The sequence below is a fragment of the Artemia sp. Qi Xiang Cuo genome, chromosome 15 (assembly GCF_049724085.1).
Source record: "Artemia sp. Qi Xiang Cuo chromosome 15, ASM4972408v1, whole genome shotgun sequence".
Taxonomy (NCBI): domain Eukaryota; kingdom Metazoa; phylum Arthropoda; class Branchiopoda; order Anostraca; family Artemiidae; genus Artemia; species Artemia sp. Qi Xiang Cuo.
The window spans coordinates 5,142,749-5,157,853 of record NC_142808.1 but is presented as its reverse complement, the minus strand read 5'-3'; the positions used below and the strand labels follow the sequence as shown (position 1 = coordinate 5,157,853).

The 15,105-nt window shown below is 37.2% G+C and overlaps 1 protein-coding gene across 1 annotated transcript in view; it reads left to right on the top strand.

The window, feature by feature from the left end:
• The window catches only part of defl (Integrator complex subunit 7), a 156,684-nt gene that overhangs the window by 139,552 nt on the left and 2,027 nt on the right, over positions 1 to 15,105 (top strand). The window contains exons 16-17 of the mRNA XM_089101069.1: positions 6,017 to 6,115; positions 8,234 to 8,413. Coding sequence (XP_088957195.1) covers positions 6,017 to 6,115; positions 8,234 to 8,413 — 279 coding nt within the window. The remainder of the gene's footprint in view (positions 1 to 6,016; positions 6,116 to 8,233; positions 8,414 to 15,105) is intronic.

Sequence of the window (15,105 nt, the reverse complement as noted above, 5' to 3'; positions counted from 1 at the left end):
ATTTTCAGATCCAATTCCACTAATGAGGGATTTCAAGAATAGAGGGGAGTATTATCTCTCCACTCCACTTTTTAGATTTAGCTTGCCTTAATTTGCACTTGCAAGCATTTACGAGTTCCTCAACTGATCGACATTAGCGTGAAAAAGCTATATTCTGTGCAATACTAATATTTTTGCCAGTTCTCTCCCCTCCTCCACCCTAACTCCCACGATGTGACCCAGTGCTTTCCACGTTCGGACACCCTATTTGCGCTACACTTTGTACACCTAGCGGAAGTTTTACGGTAGCGCTACCTAGCAACGTGATCTCATTGCACGAACGTCATTGTCATCACTTTGTTCATAATCGAAGATTATATTCAGTGTGAAAAGGTGACCAAGCTCGTTTACGCTTGTGCTGCCGAATCATACTGTTGAATCGACCATAATTCTTGATTCGAAAAGAAATGCTGGTCTGGTTGGTGTTACAACAAGTGAACTAGCAGACGCAAAGTGGAAAGCAGACGCATTGCCTTTTGCTGCCTCAGTTTTGTCTGCTTTGAATGATCTTATTAATAAGATTGAGTTTGATTCTCCGCATCACGAAGATAGCTCGAAATTTATCGAAAAGTAGATAATCCTTGTAAAAACGGTCGTGTCTGTATTGCACTGTCATACAGAATCATTTACTGCAACTGAAGAAATCCTTATGAATGTGATAACTAATGAGCAGACCAGTACATCGGTTGCGAATTCTTTACCTGCAGCTGAGGAACGAGGAGTTGCAGCTGTAGCAAAGTATGTCAAAGGGGATGAAAAACCCTTTTCAAAAGTTTAAGTAACCCCAATGGATGTTGCTTCAAGAAAATCGAGATCAAAAATGAATGCCGTTGGACAAAGCGCCGTTTTTTCAGAACTTATGACAGTGAATAGAATCCTGTGTGGGATAGATTCCACCACTAACAGTGGACTGAAACAGCCTAAAATATTCTGAGCGTTGAACTCGTTTCATATGCTCCTTCAATTTTTGAACTCAGGGGTTCTACGTTGGCGCTTCGAAGTGGTGTTAAGTCTACCGTACTAGACTTTCTGAGAGAGGCCAGTGGCTTGCCTGAATGGCCGGAAAAAAGGGTGAGATTGTGGTTGTTAGAGGAATTCATGTGAATAATGTTGATCAAAAAGAAGAATTTTATTATAAAGGTGAAAAAGTGAAAGAGAGCGAAAATTTTTAATATTTGGGAGTAACACTTTCAGCAAAAGGAGGATTGAAAAATCATGTATAAGAGCTTATTAAGGGAGGGAAAGCAGTTTCAGCTGCCATTTTACGTAATTCAAGGCTTTCAAGTATAAAAGATCTAAAAATGCATAAATATGTTTTAATTCTAAAGTTTTACCTACTATCCATTACGGAGCTGAACTTTGGGGGCATGACCCGGCAGCACAATTGGAATCAATTCAGCTGCAACACTTTAAAAGATTAATTGGTCTTCACGTAACGACCCACAATCAGGCAATAAATGGTGACCTAGGTATATTTTCGCTGAGAATGAGTAGATTAGCACAGATGATCCGGTACTGGCTAAAAGTTCAAAGTCTGCCAGAAGATAGGTTAGCAAAAGCAGCTTATGTGGAGATGCTACGGTCAAAACGTAAAAGATCGTGACTGTATCAAATAAAAAATGGTTTAGATGGACTAGGATTATCTTATATTTGGAATGAGGGGCTTGGACCCTCAGATCAGGATGAACCCATATTTTTGGCTAAGATTATAGAAAGAATAGAAGACCAGGAAGTCTAAATGTGGACCTAGGCAGGTAAAACATCTTAGACATGGAAGTTTTATTCCCAAGTAAAAGAGATATTTGGATTTGAATATTATTTTAAACTAGGATTATCGGGGGAGACATTAAGGACTTGATTTTGGATCTGAGCGAATTGCCTGCCACTAAAAAATAGAAAAAGAATATTTGAAAGAAAAAGGATGGCCCCAGATGGAGATGCGGATTACTCTTGCCCCAGATGTAACCTAGGTATTGAGGATGTGGCCTATGTTCTCGCCGAGTGCCAGCAACTTTCTCTTTTAAGGGGAAAGTATTTTGAGGGTGGTAACTGGGAGTTCCCGGGGATCCTGCAGACGACCGTAAAAAGGACAATCAGGCAGTTATGTAAATATGTAAATGAAGCGTTGACATGAGTGAAACTTGATATTTATGTTATTCTTCTTGTAGAGTGTATTTAAGAATACTGTGCTGTATGGCCTGTTTTTTGGCTTATAATAAATTATTATTATTATTATTATTCCTATATAAAACCCTAACTTTGATGAGGAACGTTGCTTGTATGGGCGTGAAGCCTTTGCTATCGACTTCATGCCACTGTTTCGCCAAAGGCCACCAGGTAAACATGAAACCGTCGAAACCTATGCCATGCGGTTGCTTATAGCCGTTTTGAAAGGGATACCTAAAACAGGAGGTGAAATTCATATCGCGGGTGACAGGTATGACGGACTGTAAGGTCACACTAGTCCAAATAGTGGCATTATATCTCTGAAGGACTGCAGTGGGTGCCACCAGTTACGTGGCCACTGCTCGACAGTCTACTCCTTCTCGACGAGCTCAAAAATTGGAAACTGGACAAAGATTGTTGGAAATACAAAGAGCAAAGTAAATTTGATGAAAGAAACTTATGAAACATGGGAAGCAAATGGATTTGATTATATAAGTGGCTTAAGCACTACCGAAATCTTGCGTGTACGGCTGCCTGGAGGATTTGAAGAACGGATGAGACATGTATGTTAAAGTTATGATGTTGATTTCCGTCAGCTTCGAGGAATTTCGGTGTAGCATACATGAGGTAGTGGCCACCAGAATGGCTCTGCACGTTGCCTTTTGCTTTAGAAACGGCTTTGAAAGGGTGACTGTTTGTACTAGAAATACTGATGTACTTGTGATACTACTGGACCAAGTTCCTCGTCTCCTTAATATTTTTCCTGGGTAGAATGTTTTGCATCAACTCCTCGTGAAGTTTCCAAATTATCATGTCCCGATTCATCTTTTGTTCCAGAGAACGGAGAAGCAAGTGTTGAACCCCCTGGCGTTCATTGACTGCATTTCGGGTTTGTGAGACAACGAGTTACTGTTTCTCCAAAGGAAAACGAACATTTTAAGCGTCCACCAAGAAGAGGGGTCTGTAAATGAAGATTCTGTGTGCAATACAGAAGTTGAGAGGTCAAACCTTCACGGAAACCAGTATGTTCTCCTTCCAAGCTGTTGCAAGAAAGCTGATAATCAGCGCTTATGGAAGGGATCCTAATCAGTTTTCCCTCAATGATTTAGGAGTACACTTTTACCCTCGTAAGAAGGAGCTGAAAGCGTTGCTTCCTACAGAGGCGGTGTTTGTGGAACATTGTAAGCGTTCTTACTATCAGCTTGCAATCGGGAATGCCTCATTGATTGCAAGACCATGTCTTCCAAGCCCTTTGAGTTATGGATGGAATATTCTGGACAAAATGGCGTTCCTGTTTTTTTGAGCGCTTCCTAGCTTCCGTCTGGTTATTCACAACTCTTTTGTGAGTGTAGCAAAAAGTGCACCAAGAGCTCTAAATGCCTTCCTCGATTTGGTGACGTTTTGTTTGCTTGTTCCGTGAAGTGTGATAATCTGCCCGAAGAAGTATAGCATATGCGTAATGTGTGGTCATTTTCTTTAGATTCTTTTTCTTTCTCTTTTCTTTCATCAAAAGCTCTATTTCTGCAGTAATTTTTTTTTATTTTGAACGTACTTCTGAAGAGGCAATGATTCAATATCTGTGCACTTTACTTTATTCCAGGGGGGTTCTGTTTTGACGCCACTAACGGAATGGAGTTGCAAAGGTGTTGTCACCTTCCTGTGCAGCCCCAGTTGCTCTGTTCCTCCCCCTTTAAACATAACTCTAATGTAAGTACAGGAAAGGTGGTTTCTGGTGTCATAACTTCGGTATGTTTTATTAATGGGCAGTTAGGAAGCTAGATCTGACTGTGCTCATCATTTTTTCTTTTCTTCTCGGTACCTTATTCTGTTTCATATTCTATGTTCAAACCTCTCATCTAGGTCGAAAAACAGAAGTATAACTGATGACGTCATCGATTATGCAAATAGGTGATATCTCTTTTGGCACACAAGATTTTTCGGTGTTTCCGCCTATATTCGTTAACAGCAACTAATTCTGATAAATTCCTCAAGCCTACTTTAGTTCGTTGAAGCCTATGATGTTAGAATTTCGTTGTCTGGGTCCCCGACTTTGCACTAGTGCCGCTGGCGATGCCGCTAGAGCATAGTAACGCGATCAAGTGATTAAAAGGGTTCTACAATTTCTTTGCTCTCACTGGTGTTGCAAACTTTATGTGTTTGAACATTTCATTCTTTTTACTTCTGTTATTTTTCCCCTTCTTAAGAAAAAAGAATTAAAAAGAATCCGGATTAATTATTTTAGATTTTGTAAATTTTTGTTGTTTCTTCCTCCTTGGACAAAAAACCTGGTTCTTATTAACAAATGTCTTGTTCCTGATATTACTTTAAAATTGGAAGTACTAAACAGAAAGCTTTCACATACCGCTTATATCCGTATTTTTCCTCACCACCGACTTATCAGCTTTTTTCAGTAGTAAGTTATTTTTCCTGTATTTGTTTTTTTTTCTCTGTCTTTTGTTACTCGACGTTTTTTAGTATTGTAAAGAGTGAGTAAAAATTAAATAATAATAACAATAAAGACAGCTTCCATATTTCTCTACATTACTGCTTTTTTAGATTCTGCAAGTTATGTGGTTTTTTCCTCTTTTTTTCTTCCTTTTATGTTTTTTCCTCTTCTCTTTTAGTGTCTTATTTTTTATTTGTTACTCTGTCACTGGTTACTCTGTAACCTCGTGACTCCTATTTTGATTTGCATTGCATTTTTATGTGTTTTTATTTGTGTTACTCCACGTATTATACCTTTGTATAGTGTGGGTCAAAAACAAATAATAATAATGCTAATAATACCTTTTCATATGCTAAACTCTTGGCAAAGGGTGCCACAACCTGTGTCACCACCGATAACTATCTAACTATCTCTTTGGATTGTAAACGGACCGTCCTGTCGATATATTGATGACGGTAATTCTCGAAAACTTTTCCCACCTGCCTGGGCTCGGGGAAAAATAATCTCACACAGTTGGAGAAAATAACTCACTTTTAATCTCCAAATGTCATTCTGACAAAACATATCTACGAACGCTATAATCGAACTCTTAAAAAGGACTTTGTAGTCTAGAAACGAACTAACTAAAAAATCACTATATTTGCCCAAAGAAAGCTTGTGTTGGGTGGGTCCCCAGAATGACTGGCCAATCTGCTAAATTAAAGGTTCAAACCACTTGCTTCTTCTGAATCATATTATCTTTCAATGGTCTAGGTCAGACATAGAGAAACAGACTTTGACCCGAAAATTGACTTCTTAGGAAATCGCTGGCTTGGCAGCGAGAATTCAACCTCTCATTTATCTGAAGAACAAAAATAAAATGGGGCAGAGCCCCAACAGCTCCCCTTGGGTCGGATGTCCTAGTCTATTATTGTTTGGGCCAAAGGCCTGAGCAAGCCAAGGGAAGTGACAAAAGCCTGGTGAAGCTGGTTTTTTTTTTACCGATATATACAAAAAAGTTACCATAAATTATAGGAAAACAATGGCTGCTGAATGTAATAAAAGAATTTAAAATGTAACATTTTCACTAAGAAATACTCCAATTTAAACATATTAATTCTGGCACCATGTACCGATCTAGGATCTTTAATTTAAGAAAAAACCGTCCCAGAGAGCGATGCTGACACTAAAATCTGTAGGTGGGATTTCTTAAAGAACCTATGGTCTGCAAATCTGCTAGTCTCTTTTTGTTGGTGTACAAACGCCCCACTCTGTCAAAGTTGTTGACACCTCACTTTGACTTTGAGATTATACTTTTCATTTTGTTTATTTATCAGTGATGAATTTAATTTAATTTTTACTGTTTATTTAATATTTTTCTTTTAGCACGTTGACGGAATAATGTCGGCCTTACAGCTTGTCCTGATGTCTCCATTCTGCATTCCAAGGTTCTTCTTCCAAGCTTTGCAATCTACGACGGTCAAGGTAAACCCTAACTCTGTCTTCCTTGCTTCCTAGCTGTCCCACCTGCTTTCCAGTATGAGTGGAAATTTCATATCCAAGGAAACTTATGTTTGTTTTTCTTCTCGGAGCAGGCATGTTTTGGAACATCCTGTCTGCCAGAGATGAGTATAAGGCACTTCCGATTTGCTCGTTATTTAAAGAAGAATAAGGCCCCAGGACACGTCCATAGGAACTTGACAACAATAATTCATCATAAGTGTTATCTATTTATGAATTTGGGCCCTCAGTAGTAAGGAGGGAAATGAAATAAAAAGATTGCTTGGATAACTTTAAAACAATATTTCATGGAAAAGTAATATTACAAAAATATTTTGTGAATTTAAAAAAAAAATTAGATTTATGATTTATGTTTGTTTTTTTCAATGAGAAATTAGAGTATACACAATGATTGGAATATTGCCTATATGTAGGCTGTGGTATTTCTCCAGGATAACAAGTCTACTTAAATATCAAGTCCTGTTTTCTTATGAGAAGCATTTCATAAGGTATATGACGAATTCGTCCGTTGATAAACAAATATTAGTGTCGCTAATTCCAGTTTTTCTAGCTACTTGACAGGATTAAGAGAAGTTGTATGAAACATATTGTTTCATAGCTTAGGGATAATACTGCTAGTATTACTAACAACCCACTGCAGAACCAAGCCACCTGAGACTCAAACAGCTGTGGTTTCACCTCTTTCACCCTAATCTGTTCAAAGCATTAGTCTTTACTCCCTCTCTTTAAGTTCTAATATTGTTGAAATCCTGTCTTATGAACTCTTTACCCCACCCTATCTAGAATTGATCTGCTTTTGTCTGTTCCCAAAAGGATGTCCAAAGTCACGATTTTGGTAAGCTTTCATCCTTCATCCAATAATGCATGATCTATATCTGTCTTTCTTTCGATATTATCGTAGAAAAATTGTCGATATCGCCCTGGGATGGAACCACATTTTTGACTGAACTTATTGTCTGGTACACCGTCAGTCAAACGAGTACCTAAATTATCCTCTTGATAACAACTTTATTATCCTCTTGATAATAACGTTATTACCCTCTTGATAATAACGTTATTACCAACTTAATGAATATTTTTCATGTTTCTATTATTCCTTTCTACTTTGAAACACAAAGTCCGTGAAAGTAAATAGCTAAATTTTACCAGTCGAAAAAGTAATACGTCTCCATGAATGAGCTACAGTTGGTCCTCTTTCTTTTAGAAAAGATCTTGTAAATCATTATTTTACAGATTCTCATTCGAACTCTAATAACTTTCAGTTGATTGTAAGATCATTGAATTTAAAAATTAACTAATTTAAATAAATTCAGTGTTTAAATTTTAATCAGTTCAACGTTAAAATTTTAATTAATTTCATCTTATATATGCTGGATTCTACCAGACATGTCTAAATCATACCTTGTATCTCGAAACCATACCTCAGTGATCAAATAAAACTTTCATTTTATATTTATTTTACGTTCGCTTCATGGAAAGTATGCATCGACACAAAAATCCTAGAAAACATGCCACAGTGATTAAATGAAACAGCCTTTTCTAATTTATTTCCCTTTCATTTCACAGCATATATGTCACCAAGCGAAAACGTTAAAAATATTGCATACCACCAATGCTTTTATCATTCAGCTATCAAATGTAACAGCTACACCGACTTTTCGTTCTTTTGTAATTAAATACATGGCTGTATCGATTCATCTCTTATTGAACCCTTTTATTTTACCTGTAGATTGAATAGATAAAAAAAAATATTGAAAGTGAGTTTATATCATAAAAAAAAAGAATTAATTTATAAATTATAATAATTTATAATTAAATAATTAATTTATTACTTAAATTAATTTGTAATTAAGATTAATTTACAAACCACAAAAAGAAGTAAAGGAAAGGTTGAAGAATAATTCAAAGAGGATTTTATTATCCTCCATAATAAAAAAAGCTCTAAGAATACAGATAACATCCACCAAAGGACATCACTACCCACAAAACGCTTTATACGCCAGAGCATGCCCAGAGACATCTATAACAAGAGGAGAGCACACCGTAATAGAACTGAAAAACAATTTATTTTTATTTTTTTAGCTTGCCGTCAGTCCTTCATCTCGTCTGGGGAATGAGCCAGTGTCAATACCATTTGGTACGCTATTTGCTATGACGGTCGAAGGAGTAATTCAGTCCAAAGGGATAAAGAGATGCAGGATGATCAAAATGGTAAAAATCAATGTTACCAACCAGCCCCCTCCTCCTAAAGGGGAAAATAAGGTAAAGAGTCTCACAGTGTTATCAGCAGATACATTATTTTGATAAATAAGACTATTTCTGAAAACCGTAGTATGTTATGACCTACGATTGTGGGTGGTGAGAGAAGGGGGGAGTTACTGTGCTTGGTCTCTGATGATAGTTTCACTTAAAAAAAATGTTCATAATATAGTCTATACATATACATTTTGCAACTATTCTTTCGTTTTAATATTTTGTCAATTGTCAATTTTCTTTTTTTATGTCAATTTTAGCCATTTTTCCATGTCAATTTTAAGTTCTAGATTTATAAGTGTTCTCCATCTGTTATGAAAGAAACATCAATATCAAGTCCCGTTATAGCAAACTCCCTCGAGGCCAACTCTCAATGGTGTTGGACTAAAACCAAGATATGGCCTTTTCAAATCAACGATACGGCCAAGATACGGCCTACTTTACGTTAGATATTAGATTTAGTGTCACTCAGAACATCATACTAAATTTAAAACACTGAAATGTTTAGTTGTAAATTAACCTGCTTTAAGTGTGAGTATCGTTTCTTATACGGATGGGCAAGTTTTGGTTTCTTTTCGTATCTGTATATAGCCCTCTGTTTATTGCTAAAAAGTCCTCTCTATTATTATTGAGTTATTTGTACCTTAGATGTTTTACAAAATTAAAAAACAGTATAACTCACAGTAGGGCAAGAAAAAGGGAAGGAGAGGAACGAAAAAAAAATAACGCAAAAACCGAAAGCAAACGAAAGAAAAAACGAAGCAAAAAAAAACACACACACACACACACAAGGTAACAGCAAAGGAACAACGACAAAACGAAACTAACCATGTATTGGCAAAGAGAAAAAAAGACACAAACAATAATGGAAAAGAGACCTTAGATAACAACAAACAAACTAACCATAGTAAAAGTAGAAAAACCAATACACGACCTCAATAGAATGAAATACAAAGGTCACCTTTTTTTAGCATTTGCCCAGTAGATAAAGACCCTTCAGATGACTCATAGAAGTGCAACACTTGATTTTTACTGACAAAAATTGTCAATAAAGGTCTCTTGGTGTGACATTAATGAACTGACATAACAGTGACCTATAATTCGGAGATTAGTTGTCTGGTAGTCTGATTTAGTATACCTAGAAAATTTTGTTCTAAATATGGTGACTCGCTCTCGTCTTCTATTAAGAAAATATGCCCGGGTAAATGTACCCAGTGTATAAAAACCGTTCAGAGGACTCTTGGGAGTGTTGCTACGGATTTTTGTGAAAAAATTGTAAGCTAAGACCCTTAGGTACAACAGTAATGAAAGGATATTCTTTACACCATCCCAAGATGTCCCCGTTTCCCTTAAATATTTCCTCGCGACATTCTCCCACCCCATTGATTGGGGGATGACCTGCTTTTCGTTTGGCCCTAGATGGTTGGCATACAAGGAAGATCTTTGGCAATATATCACCCTTCATCCACAGAATGTGTCCCACCCATCTCAACCTTTTTCTCATTACAGCCCTAGAAAGTGGGATTGAAGCAAATTTTTCGTATAGCTCACTGTTTGAGATGTGGTCCGTCAATCGGGTACGGGGTACCCAAAAGAACCCGTTTGCGATTTCTCTGGGAAACATCTAGCAAATTGTCCTCCGTTTTTTGGCGCGCCCATGCTTCAGAATCATACTTGACCATACAGACTCGGATGCTAGTAATTTTGGCTCGCAGCCTTATCTTCGAATTTTTCTGAACTTTTTTCAACTTTGAAAAAACACGTTATCGGTTATTCTTCTGGTTATTCGTTGGTTCTAATTATTATACTTATTTAATTGGTTATTCTTCTATTCTATTACTGGTTATTCTGTTTATTATTCTACTTTTTACACCTTGGCTGCATAAACCATCTTTACTAATAATACTACCCAGGAATTTAAAGCTATCCATTTGATCAATATTCTCGTTACTCAACATCGCCTCTGTACCTTCACTTATTTTTTGTCTTACTGACTTAGTCTTCTTAACAGTGATTTTCAAACCTATTCTTGGACCCTGAACTCTGAAAACCTTCGAAATTCATTCATTTTGCTACCATTTTCATTTAGGGTGCTTAAATCATCAACACAATCTTAGTCTAGGAGAGTTTAATTCCCCAATTGGGTCTGTGTTCTCCCAGTGCCTTTGCTTTGTCTCTTAGGAGATGGTTCATCAAAATGAATAATAAAAGTGGAGAAAGAAGGTATTCTGCTTAACTCCTGATTTAATACGAGACGAGCAACTAACCTCATGTCCTACCTGAAGCAGATCAATGTTATTCTCGTTCGTAGCACTAATAACTTTAATTGATGTATCTGGTATACTATACAAGGATAGGACCTTCGCTGAAGCTCCACCATCATCTGAATCAAACGCTTCCCCATTATCTATAAAACTGAGGACTAATGGTGTTTGATGACTCTAGAACTTCCCACTTACTAATCTAAGAGTGAAAATTTGATCGACGCATCTGCTCTACTTCCTAAAATGACACTGTTCTTCTAATAACATTTTGTTTATAGCATCTCTAAGTCAAAAAAGTATTATCGCTCACTTTTGTTTTCTTTGCTGTAAAAGGGTTTAATTATAGTTTTCCTAAAATCGCTAAGTTCTACCCCTTTTTAAAAATTATATTCATAATCTGCAGTAATTTATCTCTAACTTCATAGCCACCGTATTAAAAAAAAAAAACTTTAATTACTGCACTATCAACACCTGGGGCCTTATTTTTCATCCCTTTGAGCACTGCCACTTAATACTTCATACCATACAAACTTCTTCTTACAGACACTAGTTCTTCGTGCATACAAAGTCAAAACAATATTTTATAATTATTCCGTCTGGTTGTATTTTCCAGATCCTCAGCAACTTTATCTATGGCCTCCACCTCACACCTCCTTAAAGCTTTCTTCGCTTTCTTTACATTCCTCTTATGTTCATATTATCTCTGAAAAAGAAAAGAAAACTTTTTCGCATGCTGAAAAATAGTGTGCGTTGCGCAAGTACGGACCTCCTTATTCAATGCCTTTGACCGGTGGTTGGGGGCAAATCATCCGACGCTTTCCATCTTTTCCCCCCAGATTTCTCCAGGTACCCATTTAGAGCTGGGTCGACTCTGACTGGGCTTAGAGGGTCGAACCATTGACCCCATTCTAAACCAAATAACCAGCAACACCAGGACTCGACCCCCTGACCTCAGGATTTCAAGTCCGGAGTGCTAACCACTTGGCTATTATCTCTCTCTCTCTCTCAAATAGTTTTTGCACAAGCCCCTCCTCCTCTCTATTAAACATAAAGCGCTTTCACGTTTAATTTTAGCTGTGTTTCCAACTTTTTTCCTTAAGACACTATCATCGACTTCATAAGCTATTTTCCTATAATTATTTCATCTATATTCTACATTGTCAAATTTTAAACTCTTCAATTCGGTATTCAACTGTTCCTGGAAAGTTTACTCAAATTCTCTTCCTGGAGTCTACTGACGTCATAGCTTCCCAGAAGGTAGTTACTTTTCCTAAATTTTAGCTTTGGATTAACCCTAGACACTTCTAAATTGTGATCTTTACTTTAAAAAATAATAACAGCACTCCTATACTCCACTATCATCAGTGGATACTGTCAGTATTTGGTTTATAATAACATAATTAATAAGGTTAGCTGTCTTACCATCATGTAAGTTTCTTTTCCTACACCAAATTCGGCTAGGATACCATCTGTTCCTGTTTCTGCCTACCTGAGCATTAAAATCTCCCTTAAAAACCCCTTATTTTTACCTTGGATCCTGTCTACTTATTTCTGTAGCTGTAAGGAAAACTCATCTGATCTCCATCAGTCGTTGTTACAGGATATATGCTACAATGACTTATATCCTGCACTTATTAGTCATGAAATTAGCATTCTATTGTTAATACTTTCCCAACTTAAATAAAACTTGGTAGCTTCCTTATTCATCATGAGCCCTACTCCCTGCCTATGTACCCCATCCTTCCTGCCTTAGTAAATAAATTCTATATCACCTAATTTCATGTTTCATACCCATAGGATATGAGCTTCTGATACTCCTAATCAGTCTAGTTCAAAGTGTCTGAATTCGTCATTCAAAATTTGTTACGGTAGTTGTTTTAACGTTGTAACGTTCCAAGTTGCAATTTTCATATTCTTTAAATCATTAAAATTATTATGGCCTCATTAAAGGCAGTAATCCTAGAGCCAGGGCAAGACGAGGAATAACACATCTTTTCTAGTATACACGAATTACTTAAGCTAGCTTAGAACTGAACAACACGAAGTCTCTGAGACGTCCAGTATGAATGGAGGCTTTGTGCAATCCTGGGCCCATCTTTCAACATGGTTTTCAGCGCTTGGCGATGCTTTTCTGTCAACAAGAGTCGAAACCTGAACAGACAATCTCTAGCCCATTACCTCCAACTCTTTATATATTCATGCCTACAAACATTATGCTACTACGGGGAGTCGATCAATATCAGATAACTTAGCTAGGAAGAGGTTCCTCTGCCCAAAATAGCCCACCAAAACAGACCAAACTCAAATGAATTATCCATTAACCAGAATCCAGTGCAAATGCTATGTCGTTTACTAGCCTATAATTTCCTCGAAGGGCGCCTGGAGTGCTGTGAGAAGTCACGATTTTGGTCAGGAAAATCCGTGAAAGGTCTACTCCTATCCAACTATTAGGCTATGGGGGTGTTTTCCGGTCAGGGATAGGGACGGAGAAAGGATCTTGTGATGTAGCGGAGACCCTAAAACCCTGATTCCTAACGTTGGGTGCATGCCCCAACAGTCGTGCATGGCAATATTTTGGTGGTTCATGGGCAATACGTGCACCCTTCAGCTGAGTATATTTTGGGGCCATAATTTTGAAAAAAAAACAACATATTTCGTGTGAATGACGTTGCATTCAAATGCATTTAAAGAGTAAAAAAGATGCATGATGGTTGTGTAAAACATGTCTTTCAGACAATATTTTTTATTAGTACAAAGTATGCCTAGAGGGCGTCACAATAAAATATACCAAATTAACGGCCTTTTAAGCTTCCTTCAGGTGATTACACGTAAAATTTTGAATAACAAAACTTAATCATCACAAGTGGGACATCAGGATTTTAGAAATGGCTAGGTGGGGGCATGTCCCAAAATCAGTTTGGAAACACTGTCCTAAGCCATCTCACTACACCGGAACAGTTCTAACCTTTTATACCCAGCCTATCCTTATCAGCCGTCCTGGCTAAGTGGACGTGCGCTGGGTTGAGAATTCTTTGTCCGAGGGGCACTGGTTCGATCCCTGGCGAGGACAGTTATTTGGGTTTGGGTCGCGGGTCAGTGGGGTGACTCTGTAAACTTAGCCAGAGTCAACCCAGCTCTAAATGGGGACCTAGAGAAATCTGGGGAAGGTAATCAGGAAGGGTGTGCGAGAGCACAGGATGGCTGGCCCCCAGCCCCCCATTGTACTTCCTGGCTGAAGGGCCAAGAAACGGAGACCAGCACCGCCGGTTTAGACCTTAAGGGTCTAGTGCCGTCATACTTACTTACTTACCTACTTACTTACTTACTTACTTACTTACTTACTTATCCTCATCAGGTTCAAGTAGAATAACTCCTGATGTTTTTCCCAGTTTGTAGAATTTTGGAAATTTAGCACTTTTCAGAAAACGCAAAATTGACGCTTCAAAACGCAAAATTGACGCTGCAAAAAGACCAAAACAAGGCCATGAGCCAAAAAATTCTTAAGTGCCCTTAAGAAAACAAAGGACTGGTTTATAAGGGTTTCAAAAGTCTTTCGCTGGCCCTAAAATCAGTAAATTTCATAATACAATTTTAAATCCCTTTAACACCTTAGTGAGGTTAGTTATCGGTTAAGTGCTTATTTTTCAAAATGCTTCAAATTTATTGTAATGTTACGAGGCAGGATATTTGGAACCGTATTTCAGAAATTTGTTACATAAAGTACAAAGGAATATCTTTGATCGTTTTTAGTTACTTCCGTTTTCTTTACTTCCGTTAGAAAAGCTTTACTTTTTTAAATTATTTTTGCCGGTTTTGGGGTTTTAAAATATACAAAATAAACCTTGCGCAGAGATTTTTGTTTCAAGTGAATGAAGCTAAAGAGGTTGACTTTGTTTTGTTAAAATAGGGTATTATACATACATAGGTTATAAAATTTAGTTTTTCATCCCCCTGAACATTCCTGAAAGTTTCATCTGAATATACTTAGCCTTAAAAGAAGTAGGAGTATCTGTAGTAATAGTAGTTGTAGCATGGCCACAGTGCATTTTGGTTTAATTCAACACGCCCTTAAAGTATCAGATTATTAATCAATAACGGTACTGCGATATCGCTGATACGCCTTTATAATAACCTACATCCGCATAGTATTTTTTTATTTAGTTCGATTCCTTGAAAGTTTCACTTTAATACCCTTAGCTTTAGTAGTAGTAGTAATAGTAGAAACAGTAGTAGTAGTAGTAATAGTAGCAAATGTAATAGTAGTAATAGTAGTATTTTGTATTCAGTTCCTTTTGGTTTATCCAAGGTTAGTTCTCACTACAGAAACCAGGCTAATGCCTCTGTAATTACCACATTCACTCCTATCACCTTTCTTATGCAGGGGTTTATTGTGGGTTTTCCTAAAACCTGTATGTACTTTTCCTTTTTTAAAAATCT